We start from the raw sequence: 19,091 nt of genomic DNA, 5'->3' as shown, positions 1-19,091 counted from the left end.
CTCCGTGCAGCGTCACCAGAGGTGGCTGCTCCTTGCACCATCTGCCCTACAAGTATTTGGCACTCAGACACCGGGGGTACGAAAGGCCCTGTAGACCACAGATGTGAGCGCATTAGTCACCGCCTCTGAACAGATCGGCTGCTTCTGAAAAGAGTCCCTTTAAAGAGGACTCCGGGCCGTAAAAACTTCAGGGAGCGGGGCAAAGCTGAACGGGAGCACTCCTATGGGTACCAAGAGGGAGGAGGGGCAGCACAATTTGTGAAACATACAGTGGCTAGAGCAGAAGCACCAACTGCCCACTTTGGCTGATGCGTGTATACCTGCACCTTGCTCCAGAAAAGGTGTAGGAGCTCAGGAAGAACGCCGCTCGATTCTGTGACTCTCACTTCATTTTAATTCCGAGAGCTGTAGGCAACCCAAGAGCCCGCTTTCAGGTCCAACGCTTTCTTGAGCAACAACACTTGCCAGGAGCCAGGATGGCTGGTGCCAGGCTGGCAGCGAAGGGAGGACCGAGGCACCTAACGGGCGATCACCCTGCGCACTGAGGTCGAGTTCTGCTGGGGGAAGAGCCACTGCTTGTCACCCAACCTCTGGGCCTGCGGCCGGTGGCTGTAGCACGGTGACCGCAGCCTCAGTATCACAGTATCCAGGCCCTTATATCGCATCCGGGAATGTAAAAATGTCCCGCGCCGCAAGTCAGCACCGGGTGATTCATAGACACAAAGTAGGAGATGGGACCGGGGAATGGTAGCCCAGGACTTGCTGTAGTTGACACACGAGATTACAAGAAAGGAGGAAGCCCTCGCACCCAACAGCCGAGAGACGGGCGCCCTGATCTAGGTGTGGTTGGGCAATACGAGCGGTCCCGGAACTCCAACGCAGATCCCCACAAAAGGGGAAACGTTTTAGGGCAAATAACAGGAGCAGGACAACTAGGGCGCAGACAAGGCGCGCTGCCGCCGGGCTCCGGTTTCCCCGTCTGCAAAATGCAGCGTGGGGGACTACAGCGTCTCCCAGTCCTACTATCAATCTAGAACTATATAATATTTCATGTTGAAGTTTCCCGAGGCTGGGAAACAGGGAAAAGAGGGAAGACGACAGGGAGGGGAAAGGGAGGAGCGGGTGGGAGACCAGGAGCGGGAACGGCGGACGCCCAGCAAGCCTGGCGGGTGTTCAACCCTAACCCTCCTCTTCACACACCTGAGTTCTCACGGCTCGGCCAACACCCCGCGCCCATCGAGTTCGGCCCCCGTTGGCCAAGCCTCCCCCTCCATACACCAATTTCTTTTCGGGGCATGGGGCAGATGGCGAAAGGCACAATAATGCATGCCAGGGATGGCAGGGGGAATGGTCCCGCCTGGGGTCCGAAGGCAGGGGAATGGATCTGGGGCTGGGCAGGGGATCGCAGAGCGCGCGCGTCCCCGTCCGATGGCCCCTGCAGGGCCAAACTTCATTCCCCAACTCTGAGTCAGGGGAGGGGGTGCTTGCAAATTAAAAGGAAAAAAAAAGTTGCTGAACTTTTCCCCCAACACCGTCGTAGAGGCGGGACCGGAGGGCGGCGCCTGGACGGTGATTCGCGGCCGGTTCGGATCTGGAGGCTCGGATTGGCGCGCGATGTCCGGGGCCGGGAAGAGTGGGCGTGGGGGAGGGGAGCGGCCCGCCCTGTCCGCGGGATGGGCTCGCGCGGGGAGCGGGTTAATTTCAAATCGGGGGCTTGACTGCTCCTGGACGGTCACGCTACCTCTGCTCTCCCGCCGGCCTGCCAGTCCCGGTTCCGGCGTTGCCTTCTGGCACCCACCTCGGCGCGGCACAAGGACCGACTGACGGCCCAACTCGCGGGGCTCTGGAGCCTGAGTGGGGAAGAGGTGCGGAGGAGTCCCCGCTCAGATTCCGCCCGCTCCAACCGTGAGGTGAACTGACAGGTCAGCGGGACGCCGAGGGGAGCAGCGCCCGGCCGACCGGGCACGGGGAGAGCGCTGGGAAGGGCTGCGGCAGCGGCGGCCGTTTCCCGCCTCTCGCTCCGCCGGGGGCCGCGGAGGGAGGAGCTGAGCTCCCGCGCAGAGGGGAGGGGGCGAGCGAGGGGGAGGGGCGGGGTGCCGAGGTTCCGGGCGCGGGTTTGCCCGCGCTCTAGCCCCGCGCTGCTAAGGGGCGGCGCCGGCCACAGTCCGGCTTTCCGCGCCAAATTTTTAAATCGAGGGCGGAAGGTCCGGGCCCGCCCCTGGCACCTCCAACCAATCACAGGCCCGCGGGTAGCTCTCTGAGTGGTCGGCAACCGTTGCCCTGGAAACCGCGAGGATGCTGTCCGGAAACTGCCCCGCGGGCGGCGCGCGAACCGGGCCTGGGGGGGAGGGGGCAATTGACCTGGTGGAGGGGAAAGAGCGCTGCGTGCGAAGCGTGTGGCGCCAGCGGGACTGTACCTGGTTACCTTACTGAGCAAGGGCAGTCCTCCAGGGTGGGGTTCAACATCGTGGCGCGAGCTGGCCCTCCGAATAGCTAGTACATAGCGCTTTGCCTCTTTAGGAAAATCTTTATAAAAACCTGAATCATAAGGCGTTCTTTAAATGCCCAGAGTGTGTTTGGAGCTTAAGAACTGAATTTGGAAGTTGCCTATCAAGCTATTTTACAAGACTTTACAGCTGAGCCTATGCGTGTGTGTGTGTGTGTGTGTGTGTGTGTGTGTGTGTGTGTGTGTGTGTGAAGGGAGAAATACTAGCATCGAAATTCAGACTTTTAACCAGATTCTTGGGGTCGTGTCAGTTCAGCGGAACCTGGGCTCGCGAGCTGAGTCTCAGCCCTGACCTGTGGCTTAGGTGGGTGCCTGAGCTTGCTCCAGTCCCTTCGGAGGGCTTCCGAGAGCGGCCTGACTTCTCTAAAGGTGAGAGAGGGCTGTCACTGGGAATTCTGTGGGTTGTTTGAAGTCCCATTACAGCGGATCCGTTTGCTGGAAGACTTTACTGGCGTTTGATGGAGTTCCCTGCCCAAGGGGGCTATCTCTGGTCTGGAGTAAAATGGAAATGCAGATTGTCAGTTTTCGTTAGTCTTTGTTTCCGTAGCCTATGGTGTCTGTGAAGGAATTTTCAGTGGATCTCCCGCTTTTATTTTTCTTTAATTTTGCTATTTCCTTTTTTCTTTAAGGATATTAAACTTTTTAATCAAATTGTTTGGACCACTTGAACCATCAGGATATTTGGAGGAACTTCAGATTTTTGATTTTTTAAGAGACTCTAAAAGTATGAGAAATTTACAGGATGGAGAACGAAAAGGTACCTTTTTAACTTCAGTATTTATCCTTTGTTTTAAAGAAATTATCCTGATTTAACTCGTAATTTTTCAATATCCAATATCTCAATAATTCTACAATCCTCTTTTAGTTGGCTTCTGTAAAAATCCATAAGGAAGGGAAATTTAATTTTTGAAGAGGGAGACAGTTGCCCAGAGTTAAAATAATCTTAAATCTCAAAGAGATAAGCAGAGAGAAAAGTTATTTTTAAGAATAGTAAAATTTGTTAGGTTTATTATGATATTTCTGAGAATTTTTGAACGAAAGGAATTCAGAAAGGTCATTTGACATGATTTAAGTTTGGACCTCTTTTAATATATTTTATTTATTATTTAAGTAAATATGTTATATATTATTTTAAGATAATTTTTTACTAAATCACCAGCTTCTTTAACTATAGGGTCTGCAAACGCTCTGAGAGAAAAAAACATTTTTGTAAAATTGCAAAAGCATTGTCAGCGGGAGTGTCTCGACTGGCGTTAAGTTAACAAAAAAAAGAAATGTGCAAATTTCCTAAAAGTTTTATATATTAGTCAACTGAGAAAATGGCGGTTTTGGCGGTTACTTTGATAGCCTGAGGCTAAGGACAGTGGCCTTAAAAAAATCCCTTCCTGGGTGAGCACCTCTCCCTACACATGCTCAGGAGGGTTTCCCATTGGATCCCTTACGTGGCTTTATGTAAGACTGCCGTAGTTGGATTGAGGGTTCATGTCGGGTGTGGCTTCTCTAAGCCTGGCTGTCCTCTTCTGCAGAATGGGACTGTAGGATTTGGTGAAAATACAAACGGAAAAGCACTTGATAAATCCTAAGGAGTCACAGGCATACAAAATAGTCCCATTAATCTTTGTTTCTAAAGTCACTGAGGAATTAGGCTCTCTATTCTTTCGCTTATTGCCATTCCAAGCATTTTCTTTAAAAATAGATTAGAAGGATGTGTGAGGTCCCCAGTGTCCAAAAGTAGAAGAAACATGGTCTCCATTAGTCTTATTTCTGAATTGCTGTCAATTTACCCTCTTGTGTCTCAGTAGCAGTTCCCCCACTGCCAAAGAGTAACTTTGTGACTTTGAGTAACTAATTTGATTCTCCATCAGTAAAGTGAAGGGGTAGATATTCTAAGGGCAGCCTTTTCTGGTCAGAAATCCTACTTTTTGGCACTCTGGATTTTGCTCCCTACTGGATTTTTACCAGCAAGTCTGATCACGTGCTAGCCCTTGCCCTCGTCTTCCTGGCTCTCTGACTTCTACATCAGTGCTGTTTTATTGAGCACCTACTGCATGCAGCCATTGTGCTGGATACACAGATGAATAGGACATTGTTTCTGCAACAGAAACCTTTATTTATTAAAATTTCACTTGTGTTAAGGGAAGCTGAGTGAAAGGTATAGAAACTCTCTATGCTATCTTTGCAACTTAACTCTAAAGCTAAAATTATTTCAACATAACAAGTTAAAAATATGTAAGTTCTGAATTTTTTTAATCCTTAGAACAAGATATGAAAAAAATTAAATCCATGCTTTGTTGCAAAATAAAAAAAATGGGAATTTTAGTTTTTAGAATGGACAGGTATCAATATCGTTACTAATTTAATCAACTCTGCAACCTCCTTTGGCACTCTTTCCCGTAGCAATATTCTATTTATTGTATAATTTCTAAAGTCAAAAGCTATCTGATAAATCCTGTTTTACAGTGAATTTAATTATTGTTTTAAACCAGGAAAATCTCTTTTTTGAGCCACATAAAAGGGGACAGATGAAAACACCTCTGAAAGAATCCACTGCAGCAAATATAGTGTTGGCAGAGATCCAGCCCGACTTTGGCCCTTTAACCACACCCACCAAGCCCAAGGAAACCTCCCAGGGAGAACCCTGGACACCAACAGCCAACCTGAAAATGCTCATCAGTGCCGTGAGCCCCGAGATCCGCAACAGAGATCAGAAAAGGGGGCTGGTCAGCAACAGAAATGGATTACCTAAGCCCAAAGATTGTTTACACGTAGGTTTGCAGAGGACTGAAGGGATTTTGGGGGAGATGAGTAGCCATTGAAGAAATGCCAGCAATATAATGCATCACCATCCCCAGACTATTAGCTCCTTCAAAGCACCAGAAAGAGTTGGACTCCATCCATTATAGCACTGGGAATTCTAAATCTTTGACTTTTGCAGCTAAAGCTTCCCTTTTAGATCTGCCACACAGCTTATACTGGCTCCACTCCTTATACTTCCCCTCTCCTTGAGCCCCCAATTTTGCAGCTATTGAAACAAAGCACTCGTACCAGTGTTAGTCATAGAATGCAGATGCCCCTAATATATCTGTCAAACTTGATTTCAGAATGAGACATATTTATCTCTTCCTTTGTAGGAACACTTATCAGGAGACGAATGTGAAAAATCCCAACCAAGTCGAAAAGAGAAAAGTTTAGGATTATTGTGTCATAAGTTCTTAGCACGATATCCTAACTATCCCAACCCTGCTGTGAATAACGACATCTGTCTTGACGAAGTAGCTGAGGAACTTAGTAAGTATGCAAACAGCTCACTGAAATGGTGAATAGTTAAAGTGACTTCGTGGACATACTCCTTCAGACCCACGCTTATCTAGACAGTGTTTGTAGTGACACAAAGAAGGCCACAGAGAATTATGAATCTCTAAAGCCCTATTAATTCAGGAATAAAGGCATATAGTTTCCAATGTCAGTGAGTCTTAAAACAAGCAAAAAATCACAATGGAGATTGCTTGGGACTGCATTTCAAAAGCTCTGCAGCTTTAAAGGAAGGCAACATTGTTTTATGACTTATTTCAAAGCAGCTACAACTTGAAACTTCTCTCTTGGCTCTGTGGTTGAAAAGCCAGGCTGCGGAATGGTGTCTGCACAGTTTATGATGAGCACCAGCTGGGTGGGGAGGAGCAGGGCTTTAGCGCTCCCTGCTGCTCAACGCTATTCTGAGGACCAATGCGTTTTCTGAGCGTTTGGCAAAATTACTGTGTCCCCCTGCCCCCTTTTACTCCTTTCTTTAAAGACTAAATCTAGTTATAGCTAAGAAGAGGTCTACGGCAAATTTGGAGCACCTTTTCAATCCTGAAAGGATCTTAAACTTTGAAGAGATATGCAGGATATTTTAATATATAGCTATTACACCATAAAGTTTTGATCTTCTAATACATGTTTATAAAGGTTAATTTACTTCACGTTTTAAGAATATGCCATTGATAGTCATCTATTTACCTACATCATTGTAGCTATGTCGAATGTACTCTGTAATTCAGCAGGCAGCTATTGATCACCTACTATGTGCTGGGCAGTGTTGTAGCCGCTTGTGATAACATCAGTGAACAGAAAGGAAAACTGCCTGCTCCCATGGAATCAACATTCTAGTGGGAGCAATAGACACTATTCAAAGGACATAATGAGAAATTATAACGTATGTTAGTTAGAAGGTCATACATGCTATGGAAATAAGAAAACGTGGACCACGATAAAAGGATTGAGCGGGAGTGCTAGGGGTGTGCTTTGCAATTTTAAAGTAAGCGGTCAGGTCAGGCCAGGCCTCAGTTTGACAAGGTAACATCTGAGCAAGGACTTGAAAGAACTGAGGTGGGGAACCGTGAGGATATCTGGGAGAGGCATTCCAGGCAGAGGAATAGCCCAGCACCAAGGCCTTCAGGCACAGGCATATCTGGCAGGTTCCAAGAACAGTAAGAAATCTCAGCTCCTTATACCTATCATGACAACCGTGTGTCTGTGTGTGTGTGTGTGTGTGTGTGTTGAGGGGTAACAGAAAAAAACAGGTTGTAAAGCGTGGGATTTGGAGTATAAAAGATTTGATTTTTGCCACTTACTGGCTTTGTGCCCTGGGGTGAGCCACTTAGCCAGCCTGAGCCTCTATTTCCTCCTCATTCAAATGTGCAGGATAATACCTACCTCACTCGGTTAGACTAGAAATTTCTTAAAGCCGTGTGGCACATAGTAGACCCTCAATAAATGGGACCACTAATTCATGTCAATTAATTTGTACCCTTTGAGAGTAGGGACATGTCTTTTTCATCTTCACCCTTGTTGAGTGTAAATAAGTTGTAACATCCAGAACCTACTGACAACCACGGAAGAAAAAAAGTTATTCAATTCTGTACACATTCCAAAATCTGACCCTAGTAACATACAGCTGCTCATTCTTTGTAGATGTTGAGCGCCGACGCATTTACGATATCGTGAATGTCCTAGAGAGTTTACACATGGTGAGCCGCCTGGCCAAAAACAGGTACACTTGGCACGGGCGGCATAATCTCAACAAAACCCTGGGGACTTTGAAAAGCGTCGGGGAGGAAAACAAATACGCCGAGCAGATCATGATGATCAAGAAGAAGGAATATGAACAAGAGTTTGACTTCAGTAAGAGCTGCGGTACAGAGGATCATGTCACCAAGGCAAACACGGACCAAAACGGACACACAGACATGTGTTTTGTCGAACTCCCTGGAGTGGAATTTCGGGCAGGTGAGAGCTGATATTCAAAAAGCCTTAAGAGAAGGTTCCTTAGCAAACTGCTCTAAAGCTACTGCTGCCTTTCACGTTAAAATGCTGCAGTTGTCAACTGTCTGGTCTGGTGGTGGTATTTTTAGAAGTCACTTGTCCCTTTATGCCTTTTAATTCTCTAATCCTCATCCTTCTTCAAAGCCTCTGTAAACAGCCGCAAAGACAAGTCTTTAAGAGTGATGAGCCAGAAGTTTGTGATGCTGTTTCTGGTGTCTACGCCTCAGATAGTGAGCCTAGAAACTGCTGCCAAGATCTTAATTGGGGAGGACCACGTGGAAGATTTGGATAAAAGCAAGTTTAAAAGTAAGTGTCATGACTCCATGGACTTTTGGACCTATTCTTAAACAATAAAACCTCCGTTACAAACTGATTTCCAAATATATTTGCTATATAAACAGGTCTTCTCTAATTATGCTTTTGTATCTTTACTTCTCCCCAGAAGCCATGGCCATCCTGCTTTAACTAATGTGTACGATCCAAAAGATACGCAAATAACTACTCTTATTTGTCTGACACTTTGACTTATAAATTGTTTCTTAAAAGTTACCTCCTTTGCTACTGTAGCACTGTTGCATTTTACTAGTATCAATCTGTGGTTGCCTGGAGTTTAAATGAGCAGTAAATTGTAAAGTGGGACTGGAACTCAGGTCTCTGCTATTTCCACTGTCTCTCATATGTCAGAGTACAAATAACTCTTCTAAAATTGTCCCCAGAAGTGACCTGCTGCACAGTCAGTTTGCCAGTTTAAAAGAGTGGTTTTGGCCGGAATATTTGCTCAAAGTTGGAATAGGATTATAGATTGGATTCCTGGCACAGAGTTCTACCCTCACATCTATAACAGACTTTGTAGGAACCTCCAGGAAGGCAGAAAGGGTGTGGGAAAAAGTGCTTAGCAGACAGGGAGGGGTGTGCTGCGCGCCCATCTCGCCTGGAGGCATTAGCAAACCACCAAGTAGGGAATGAGGCTAGCCTGAGCATGGGACACTTTGGGGATCCAGCTGTATGGTGAGGAAGAGCCACCTCAAGCAACAGCAGAGGCTATGGGAACACATGGGGGCTGTCACACAGACCCCTTCCCATCCCTGAGGAGCTGTACTCGTCTCGTGAAAGTATATTCAGACATCCGTGGGTTGATAGTGCCTCTATCAAGATAAAACTAAGTAGAGAGAAAGGCAATAATGCTGACAATTGGCTTGGGAGATCTGCAATTTCGGAAAACACGTCCTGATACTACAAATGAGCTGCCTGCTTTTCTAAGTCGCCAGTTTTCAGCTCTCCGTTTCCCTGGTTAGTCACAGTCTTAGAAACCTTTCCAGGAACTGCAGGTGTGTAATTTGCTGAATTCCCCAGGGAACTCAGAATCTCTGGCGTGGCTAGGAAGAAGGGGCTCAATTATAATTTTGTACTACCAAGCTGGAGGTAAAAGCAGACTATCTCTCACAAAACTCATTCAGATATATAAGATCTGTAGAATTAATAAATCTAGTCTTTGCATATTACATAAGGACAGTCTTACCATTTACAAATTTTGATGAGCTATGGAACTTTCCACATTTATGATATTAAATCAGTCTATTGTTATAAACTCTCACAAGCAGGGAAGCAATGCATTTATCATTAATGCTTTATTTCTTTTGTTCATAAAATTCTTCTGAATCCTCATTAGAAGATGGCCCAGTAATGGTGACTTTTTATCAGAAAAGCTGTGACATGTTCCTGACAGGGTGATCTCATTCAGTCAGTTTTCCTTTTTCAACACACGCTTTTGTCACTTCACAATTCAGTACCAGCAGTCACTTAGTCTTTTCAATATTTAAAACTACTTTTTTGTTTTAACTAAAGCAGTATCACTAGGCTAACTTTAAAAGAATCATATTTTCTCTGCCTAACATTGCCGGTTAGGATCGAATGGCTCTTTGAATATATGAAATCCTTAAGAAGCAAAGTCCTTTGATCTTTCGTTATTCTATTAAGTGGTGTATATGAATTTTTTTCTCCCCAGCAAAAATTAGGAGGTTGTATGATATAGCTAATGTTCTGAGTAGCCTGGATCTCATCAAGAAAGTTCATGTCACTGAAGAAAGAGGCCGAAAACCAGCTTTTAAATGGACAGGCCCAGAAATCAGTCCTAACCCCAGTGGTATGTATCTGCTTTCTTAAATTCCTTGCTTCATTGTTTTGAATTAACACATATTTAGAGATTGTTCTCCCTCCCCCTGCCTACCACACTCCACATGGGAAGAACATATACAGGATAAATGAGAAGATGAGTGCAATAAGGAAGGTCTGGCTCAGGGGTCCTCAAACTTTTTAAACAGGGCGCCAGTTCACTGTCCCTCAGACCGTTGGAGGGCCAGACTATAATTTAAAAAAAACTATGAACAAATTCCTATGCACACTGCACATATCTTATTTTGAAGTAAAAAAACAAAACGGGAACAAATACAATATTTGTATTTGCATGTGGCCCGCGGGCCCTAGTTTGAGGACCCCTGGTCTGGCTACTAGCTCCATCATCAACCTAAGGTTTATAACCACCTCCCGCACGGGCCCAGGAGGTAGAATCTGTATGGGAAAGGATTTGGAAAAGTTGAAAGCACCACAAAACATAAGATACTATGGCTATCGTTCTTATGCTTCTCAGTGACCATGACAGAGCCTGTCCACATGGAGAATATGAAATGAATTCGTTCCGGGGTCAGTATCCTAGTCTCCGTTTCAACTCTGGGATTCTGACACTGCATTCCATCAAAGCTCCCGCACAGAAGTGTTAGAAAGTGGCAAGAACATGGGCTGTGGAGGCAGAGGGAGACTTAGTGTCCAGTATCAGCTCTGCCACTTAGTAGCTGTGTGGCCTTAGGCACGTTACTCCTCCAAGGCTGCATTTCCTCACCTGCAAAATGGGGAGAACCGTGGCGCCGTTGTGAGGTTACTGTGAGGTGGGATGTAATCTCAGAGAGAGGTCCTTTGGCGCAGGGATGTGGAGTGCAGGCTCTGGGGCCACCCTGGTGGAGTCCCACATTCCACCAGCTGAGAGACCATGCCTCAGTTGGTTAAGGTCTGAAATGGGGGTGCATTTCCTGAGAAGTACCTCCCTCGTGGAGTTGTTGAGAGTGTCTTACTTAGTGTGTTCAGGCTGCTATAACAATACCATGGACTGAGTGGCTTATAAACAACAGAAATTTGTTTCTCACAGTTTTGGAAGTCCAAAATCAAAGTTTTCATTGTAAGCTCACGTGAGGGAAGAGGAGCTCCGTGAGTTCTAATCCTGTTCAAGAAGGCTCTGCCCTCATGACCTTAGCACCTCCCACAGGCCCCGCTTCCTAATATTATATTGAGCATTACGTTTTGACATATGAATTGGGTGGGTGGCGGGGGCACACATATTCAGTCCATAGCAGTGAGGGTCACCGTATTTCATCAGATTAAGACTCCACTGATGCTCTGGCCAATGTTGCTCAGTGGCTTGGGCCATCCTCTCATACGCCGAAGGGTCGTGGGTTCAATTCCCAGTCAGGGCACATACCCAGGTTGTGGGTTCAATCCCCAGCTGGGGCACATGTGGGAGGCAACCCATCAGTGTTTCTCTCTCCCTCTCCCTTCCTCTCTAGAATCAGTGAAAAACATCCTGGGGTGAGGATTGAAAAAATAAAAGACCACTGATTATAAGATGCACAATTCTTTATATATCAATAAGGAAAAAAAAAACCCTGATAATTATGCCATAGCACACCACTGGTTATAAGTTACAATGGGTTTTCGAAATGCTAAGTATGAAATCTTATCTCAGAATTTATTTATTAGGATAAACAAAGTTTTGTTTAGATAAAAGCCCATAACAGTGTCTGGCATGTGATTGGTGATCTACAACTGCTGCCACTTAATTCCTACTATCATGTTAGACCTGCTTTGACTTTACATCCCAAGAGGAAGAGTCGCCCACGTTTTAACACCCCACCCTTTTCTCTTTCAGGTGTGAACCCCGTCATTTCTTTCTCCACCTCAGACGTGGAAGTGAGGCAGCCTTCAAAAGAGAACTGTGCCAAAAACCTCTTTTCCACACACAGGAAGCCAAACTTTACGCGGCACCCATCTCTTATCAAACTGGTAAAGAGCATAGAAAGTGACCGGAGAAAGATCAATTCTGCTCCAAGTAGCCCTATCAAGACCAGCAAAGGTGTGTTTTCAATCATGTCAGGGCTCTGCTCAGAAGAATTCCTTATTATCTGATTTTTTTTTAGATCCCTATGGGACTTGTAGGAGAATTGTTTCCATATCCATATGCTTAACCCCCCTTGAAGCCTAACTTATGCATGAATTAGACTCTAATTATTAAAGGATAAGTAGTTTGTGGGGTTTTTCATTTAACTGCTGTGTGCTTTGCGGGGAGATGCATTTTTTGTGTTCCTTGGGCTTCAGTGACCTGTCATCTGCGTGAGCATTTATTCTTTCACTTCGACCAATACCCACCCCCCTTCTTTCTATTTTACCAGCTGAGAGTTCTCAGAATTCTGCACCTTTTCCAAGTAAAATGGCTCAGCTCGCAGCAATCTGCAAAATGCAGTTAGAAGAGCAATCAAGGTAGGTTGACAATCAAGGTAGGTGAGATGAATGACTTAGTTGCACCATTGGATTACTTACTTTATGTAAGAAAAGGCACTAGCCTTGGAAACTGGGGAGACGGTCTTTTCTGAAACTCATAGCAAAATATTACAGAAACTATCTGCTGGTTTCATAAAAGCAAGGCTTTCAACCTGGGGCAATCTAAAGTGGTAGAACATTTTAGAGAAAATGTGTTTATGTCATGTTTTAAATCTTGTCTTTTAGTGAACCCAGAAAGAAAGCAAAACCACAGCTGGTGAGATCTGGGCCCTGCAAACCAGTGGCCCCTCTGGACTCCTCCGTGAATGCTGAGCTGGAGCTCCAGGCACCACCCCTCATCCAGCCCCTGGGGGTGGTCCCTCTGTTCCCCAGCCCATTGTCATCGGCGGTGCCCGTGATCCTACCTCAAGCCCCTTCGGGCCCGTCCTATGCCATCTACTTGCAGCCTGCCCAAACCCACACTATGACACTGCCCCAAGGTCTGAGCCCGACAGTCTGCCCTAACCCCTCTTCTGAAGCTACGAGATCAAAAGACTGCACTGATGCCACCACTGAGAAAGCAGCCAATGATGCCACCAAGCCCAATGTCTCCATCAGGCCCGGAAGCCTGTTGCCCATGCCAGAGAGACATGGTGCACAGAACCAAGACACAGAACCTGCTGGAGAGAGAGGCTCAAAGAGGGCAAGCATGCTCGAAGACAGTGGTTCCAAAAAGAAATTTAAAGAGAACCTAAAAGGATTTGAAAATGTCTCCGCGGTAAGTAGACCCTTGCAATGTGCAAAGTATTAGGGACTTCCCAATTGATTAGAGGAGAATTTGGTGGCTTGTGAAATCTGCCAGAGCAAAGAGCAGTCTCTCAGAAGACAAGGAACTGTTCCTTAGCATCCGTAATGCAAACAAAGCCCCAGACAGCTAATCCCCTGGCTGGGACGATGGCAGGGACATTTTTAGCCTTTGGAGGAAGGGATTATTTGCTGTTTTTTTAAAGCACCACGGGTGGTTGTCCTTAAGTCCATTTCTCCACCACACACTGGAATGCAAACACCTGTCATGAAAGTCTTAAATAATTTATAAGCAGATGTAACCCCCAATGAATGGATGGATACGTGGGGTTCCAGTGACTCCTACTTTCTGAGTCAGTGCCTAATGTTTGTTCGATGTCATGTAACTGGCACCTGTTGCCTAGAAGATAAATTGTTCCCCCTGTTTTTACTTTCTAAAATGTAAACCAAAATTTCTATTTTGTGTAAGTAGAAAAATCTTAACTTGTAAGTATATTTGACATACTGGTTTCTAGGGATTGTGATGTTCCAGATCATTTTTTCCCTAGGTGGAGTTTAGTTCAAGAAGGAATTAACATTTATTGGATGTCAGAAAGATTAGGCACTTTTACATACATTATCTCATTTTCCTCCCTTAGGACAATTATATGTGAAAGACATGATCACAGAATGAGCACCACTCAATGTGGAAGCAGAAGTTAATCTCTCATTCTGTCCCTGCTGCTAACTTGCGTTATTTTATTTCTCTACATCTTGTTTTCCCACATCTATAATGAATTTGTTCCACCAGTGTTTCCCGATCATCTACTGGGTATAAAACACTGTGCTGTGGTCCAAACCAAACCAAACCCAGCACCTTTTGGTGATGGTTATATTCAGGATTAGGGTTTTCAGTGGATAGATTTTCCATGTCCCCCTGCTTCTTTTTTCATCTCTGACTTCATTTTGACCATTTCTTTTTAGCATGAACTGAGCAGAACAAAGAAAATGTATTAATTTGTGTGTTAATTCATTCAGCAAACATTTACTAAGATTCTACATTTCTGAAGGTGGAGAGAAGACAGTGTACAAATAACACAAACATATCAGTAAATAATAAGAACTACAGTGAAAATAAAATAGAATGTGTAATAGGAAGAGGGGGTAAGAGGGCTAATGTAAGCTAGATGAGATCATAACATGCAAGTTGAAATATGTCAAATTCATTCATCCTGCTCACTTAATAATTCTTTTTTTTTTTTTCAAAAAGGGAATTGGCATGGTAGGCTAAAAGATGTCATGATGAATGTAGTTTGCAGAAAACTGAAAACTAACTATTAATGGAGTACTACAGGTTTTGCTAAAGACTTGAAAGAATTAAACCAGCAACTTGTACCACGAAAGCATGATTAACAATAGCAAAATAGCAAAGAGAATTTGTAAAATCCCTATTTTCACTGGTTAAAAATTGCTATCCCTTTCAAGGAACCTACCAGTAAAGAGAATGAACAGTGCCAAGCAGCTAAGAAACTAAATTTTAAAGTTTGTGGTCCACTTTTAGCATTGTGGGTTCTGAACTGACTGGTTCCCAAGGAAAAGACAGGACCTATTAACAGCTAGATCAAAGTGTAGACTGTTGTTTTAACAATGTCCAGAAGGAAGATCTGGAGGAAGATAAAAGGACACACACACACACACACACACACACACACACACACACACACCCGTTTATAAGAGCTGCTTTTAGCTATTGCCAGTCCTGCTCAGGGTAAGACTGAAGCAGGCTTCTTGGGCTTTCTCTGTTTGCTCAGGTACAGTGATCTAGCAGGCACGGGGAGGATGCACACAGCCTAACACTTTGGCCATTTCCATTGGTCTGTAATGTTATTGCCTAAAGCTTTTGCTGCATGGCAGTTGAGTCTCTCAGGTGAATTAATCCGTTCTCTTTTTGTACCTTAGTTTTTGAATTCTAGTGCCATGCTCTTTAGTTTGTAATAGTATAAGCATGTTTTCTTGATAATCATTAGAACCTAAAGTATTAGAAACTAATCTGTAGATGTATAATTCCTTTGTTCTAAGTCAGGGGTCAGTAAACATCATTCTGTAAAGGACAAGATAGTAAATATTTTTGACTTTGTAGACCATATGTCTCCGTTGTACCTATTCCACTCTGCCATGGTAAAAAGAAAATAGGAAAGCAGCTACAGACAATGCATAAATGAATGGGCATGGCTGTGTTCCGATGCAATTTTACTTACAAAAACAGACAGGAGGCTGGCTTTTGGCCCATGATTTGGCAACCCCCTTCTCTAAGTCAACATTTCTTAAAATGTGTTTTCTCTGAATTCTAATACTACCAAAAATTTAGTTGCCAGATAGCCTGGGAAATGCTACAGGCTGGAGGCCCCCCCTTGGAGATTTACAATACATGCACTATTAAAGAAATTCTCTAATTAAAACACCATTTTCCTTTGTTGAATTCAGCAGTTCCAAAACATATGTGAGCATGATTCAAGCAGTGCCTGCTTGCATCCCCTGAAACTAGGGTACCTCAGAATACTCTTTGGAAAATACCATTCGATGTAATTCAAGAACAATCCATAATAACATAACAGTACCACTATGGTGTCTAACTGCATTAATTTGGTTCCCACGGTTAGCACCACATCATACCATACCAGGCAGGAATTAGAATGTCAGTGTGAAGGGGATCTGCTGGGTGAATCCTACTCTAAGCAGACTCAATGGTAGCGTTATGGCACTTAAGGCCACAGAGGGCATTTAAGAAACACATGGTTTGTGCCCTGGCTGGTGGGCTCAATGGTTAGATCACCAGCCTGCACACTGAAGGGTCACGGATTCAATTCCTGGTCAAGGACCTATACCTGGGTTGCAGGTTTGATCCCCAGCCCTTGTTAAGGCTCATGCAGGAGGCAACCAATCAATATGTCTCTCTCACAACAATGTTTCTCTCTCTCCTTCCCCTGCCTCCCTTCCAGTCTTTAAAATCAATGGAAAAAATATCCAGTGTTAGAATGGAAGGGAGGGATATTGTCTTCAGGGAGCTGTATAGCTGTCCTGCCTGTAGCCCCACTGTTTGAAAGCATCAGTCTAATGAGACAACCACCAAGGTATATTAGTCCTGGAAGAGGCACAGGGCCATTTTTCTTCCAGTATTTGTGTTTAAAATAAACCCTTCCTCTTTGTTTTCTAGACACTGTTCCCATCAGGATATCTAATCCCTCTCGCCCAGTGCTCATCCCTGGGGGCAGAGTCCCTTTTGTCTAGTAAAGAAAACTCAGGTACACTTTCCCCAAACCACAGGATCTACAGCTCCCCGATCGCAGGTGAGTGTGCATCAAGCATTTATTCAAACACGAGGGGCCCAGTGCACGAATTCATGCACCTTGAAAGGAACTATGGGCCATAAGGCTGTAGTGGGCACAGGGACGGGCCTTGGCCCATTTCCCGCACCCCGCCCGGCCCCTCCCGTTTTAGCCCCCAGTCCCTTGTCTGCTGGCAGCCCCACTCCCGCCTCTGCTGCTCTCACGTGTTGATGGCGCCGCACCCTCTGGCAGCACAGAGCAATTGGGGCTGGTGCCAGCAGTGGGTGTGAGCAGGGCTGGCACCACCAGTGGGTGCGAGGGGTGGCTGCTGCCCCAATCACCCCTCAGGAGCAGGGGGTGGTGGAGAAGCCCTCAGGGGCAATCAGGGCCGGCAGCGGGTGCAAGCACCGGGCGAGACCGCGGCATGCAGGAGCAAAGAATTTTCAGTAACCACCAGAGGCTCACCCCGATGACAGCGACCAATGTCCCACCTTGGCCTGGCACCCCCGCTCACCTACTCCACCATCCTGCTGCAGCTGATGCCCACCATGCTCTGCGTGTGCCCCCCTTGGTGGTCAGCGCATGTCATAGCAACCGGTTCAGTTGTTCCACCCTTAAGTCTATTTGCATATTAGGGTTTTATAGATGGGTCAGTCTCAAGTTCACTTAAACCTTGTAAACTTCTTGGACAAATGCCTGTGCTTTTAAGATATTTTCCCTCCTTTTCTTCCCAGGTGTTATTCCAGTGACATCATCTGAACTCACTGCTGTTAATTTTCCCTCTTTTCATGTAACACCTTTGAAGCTAATGGTCTCACCAACTTCCGTGGCAGCCATACCTGTAGGGAACAGCCCGGCTCTCAGTTCGAGCCACCCCATTCCTGTCCAGAACCCAAGCTCAGCCATTGTAAACTTCACCCTGCAGCACTTGGGGCTCATCTCCCCCAGTGTGCAGGTGTCTGCCAGCTCCGGGCCCGCAACTCTTCCCATGTCCCCAAGAATAGAGGCTGTTAGTGTCGTACCAGAACATGCAGGCACTCAGCAAGGAAGGGCCACCCGGTATAACTCTCCAGTCCTGGGCCAGAACCAACCGAATGGACAGTCCCTTGCTATGATAGGGGCACAGCAGGTGAGAGTATTTCCATTTAACTTATTTTTTCCCTGGGGTTATTAAGTCCCAAATGTCAGACTTGCTTTTGCTTTTCTTCTTTGGAGAGGGAAAGGATGGGGGAGTGAGGAGCCTGAAGGCCTGCCTGTTCTCCAAGCCTGGAAAAAGTGTGCAAATAATGCATATTATTGTGTTACTGTGAGCTTTTTTTCTTGCCTTAACAAAAATAGCTGAGAATGGAAAACTCATCCAGGCTTACCTAGCCGATTTCAAAGTATGCTGGGCTCCCATGTGTGACATGGCCTTCTAGTCCAGTCTCATAAGGCTGCTAGAGTTAGAGCATACCTGTCTGTGGTGTGGGTTTGACTTCTTTATTCCATTCCTCTCTTTCCAATCAGCCTGTTCCAGTAACACCCAAAGGGTCACAATTAGTGGCTGAAAGTTTCTTCCGTACCCCAGGTGGACCAATGAAATCGACGGGCTCACCCTGCATGGATTTTGATGGTGCTAATAAAACCTCCATAGGAACTCTCTTTGTCCCACAGCGAAAACTGGAAGTGTCAACGGAGGATGTCCATTAATTGACAAATTTGGCTTCACTTAATTTTCTAAAGAGTTCTTTAATAGAGAAAATGTACTCAGACTGGTTTGGAGAACACATTCCCTGAAAATACTGTAAATACGTTGGGGGTTTACTTAATTTCAAAAAAAACACTTATTTTTATTCATATATATATATATATATATATATATATATATATATATATATATATATATATTGTATTAAGCTAAATTCATCATTAATCCTAAAAAATAAAAGTAAAATGTTGAACTAAGGTATATTAACTTCTAGGGGAAAAGAATGAATTATTTCACCTGTGCCTATACCATTATGCAAAGTAACTATTAAAGTTTACTTTCCTTTGAGTGAATATGTGACATGCCTAACACAGCATTCTCTTAAACTTTGCACAAAGAAAAAGCTGTGATGTATAATGTATTTTTAAATAGAACTATAGCTATATTTTTTGTAACTTTAATCTGTTTTTGTTGCAGTCTGTCTTTTTGTAAAATTTGCAACAATCCTCAATCAAGTCTATGGAAAAATTATTTATAAATGTATTTTTAATCATAAATTGTTGAAATTAAAACTTTTCTAAAATGTATTTAACATTTTCATTTGACCAATTAGGGCACTATGGGAAGAAAATGAAAATTTATCTAACTGACCTCAAGGGCAAATTCTTGGTGTGGAGCATCATTCCTCCTGGGTTCCCTTAGAAACGCAAAGTTTACCACATGTTCCTAGATTTTGCCTCTCGTTTGATCTTCCATTGGCTCCATTTTTACAGAAGTGAAATGGCTTCGGAGATGCTGTTGTTTGGTCAAGGTCACCAAGCTAAGTCTCATGTGCTTTCCTTCCTACCCGGGGAGGTTAGAAATGAAAGGGGGATCTGGGGTGCTTGCTACCCTGCCCTGACAC

General features: G+C 44.9%; 1 protein-coding gene across 3 annotated transcripts; it reads left to right on the top strand.

The window, feature by feature from the left end:
- The first annotated feature begins 1,667 nt into the window (after nt 1-1,667).
- E2F8 (E2F transcription factor 8) lies at nt 1,668-18,774 on the top strand. Of its 3 annotated transcripts, none has more exons than XM_059709128.1 (13): nt 1,668-1,910; nt 3,136-3,263; nt 4,993-5,271; nt 5,638-5,794; nt 7,457-7,771; nt 7,952-8,113; nt 9,813-9,950; nt 11,784-11,987; nt 12,304-12,391; nt 12,638-13,169; nt 16,389-16,521; nt 17,235-17,629; nt 18,007-18,774. In XM_059709128.1, exons 2-13 carry the CDS (start codon nt 3,249-3,251, stop codon nt 18,187-18,189), a joined length of 2,601 nt encoding a protein of 866 aa, XP_059565111.1. In that variant the 5' UTR covers nt 1,668-1,910; nt 3,136-3,248; the 3' UTR covers nt 18,190-18,774. The 3 variants fall into 3 exon arrangements, with proteins under 3 accessions (XP_059565111.1, XP_059565110.1, XP_059565112.1); XM_059709127.1 differs by having other exon boundaries at nt 1,668-1,922; XM_059709129.1 differs by lacking the exon at nt 1,668-1,910 and adding an exon at nt 2,395-2,875.
- Nucleotides 18,775-19,091: the final 317 nt, after the last annotated feature.

This window comes from Myotis daubentonii, chromosome 9 (genome assembly GCF_963259705.1).
Source record: "Myotis daubentonii chromosome 9, mMyoDau2.1, whole genome shotgun sequence".
NCBI classification, from domain to species: domain Eukaryota; kingdom Metazoa; phylum Chordata; class Mammalia; order Chiroptera; family Vespertilionidae; genus Myotis; species Myotis daubentonii.
This window is presented reverse-complemented; position numbering and strand designations above follow the sequence as displayed.

Bases quoted from the DNA above. Each gene is read 5' to 3' on its own strand.
- E2F8 (XM_059709128.1), top strand. The intron at 7,772-7,951 runs GTGAGAGCTGAT...CCTTCTTCAAAG, and splicing joins TGGAGTGGAATTTCGGGCAG to CCTCTGTAAACAGCCGCAAA. The intron at 9,951-11,783 runs GTATGTATCTGC...TTTCTCTTTCAG, and splicing joins AATCAGTCCTAACCCCAGTG to GTGTGAACCCCGTCATTTCT.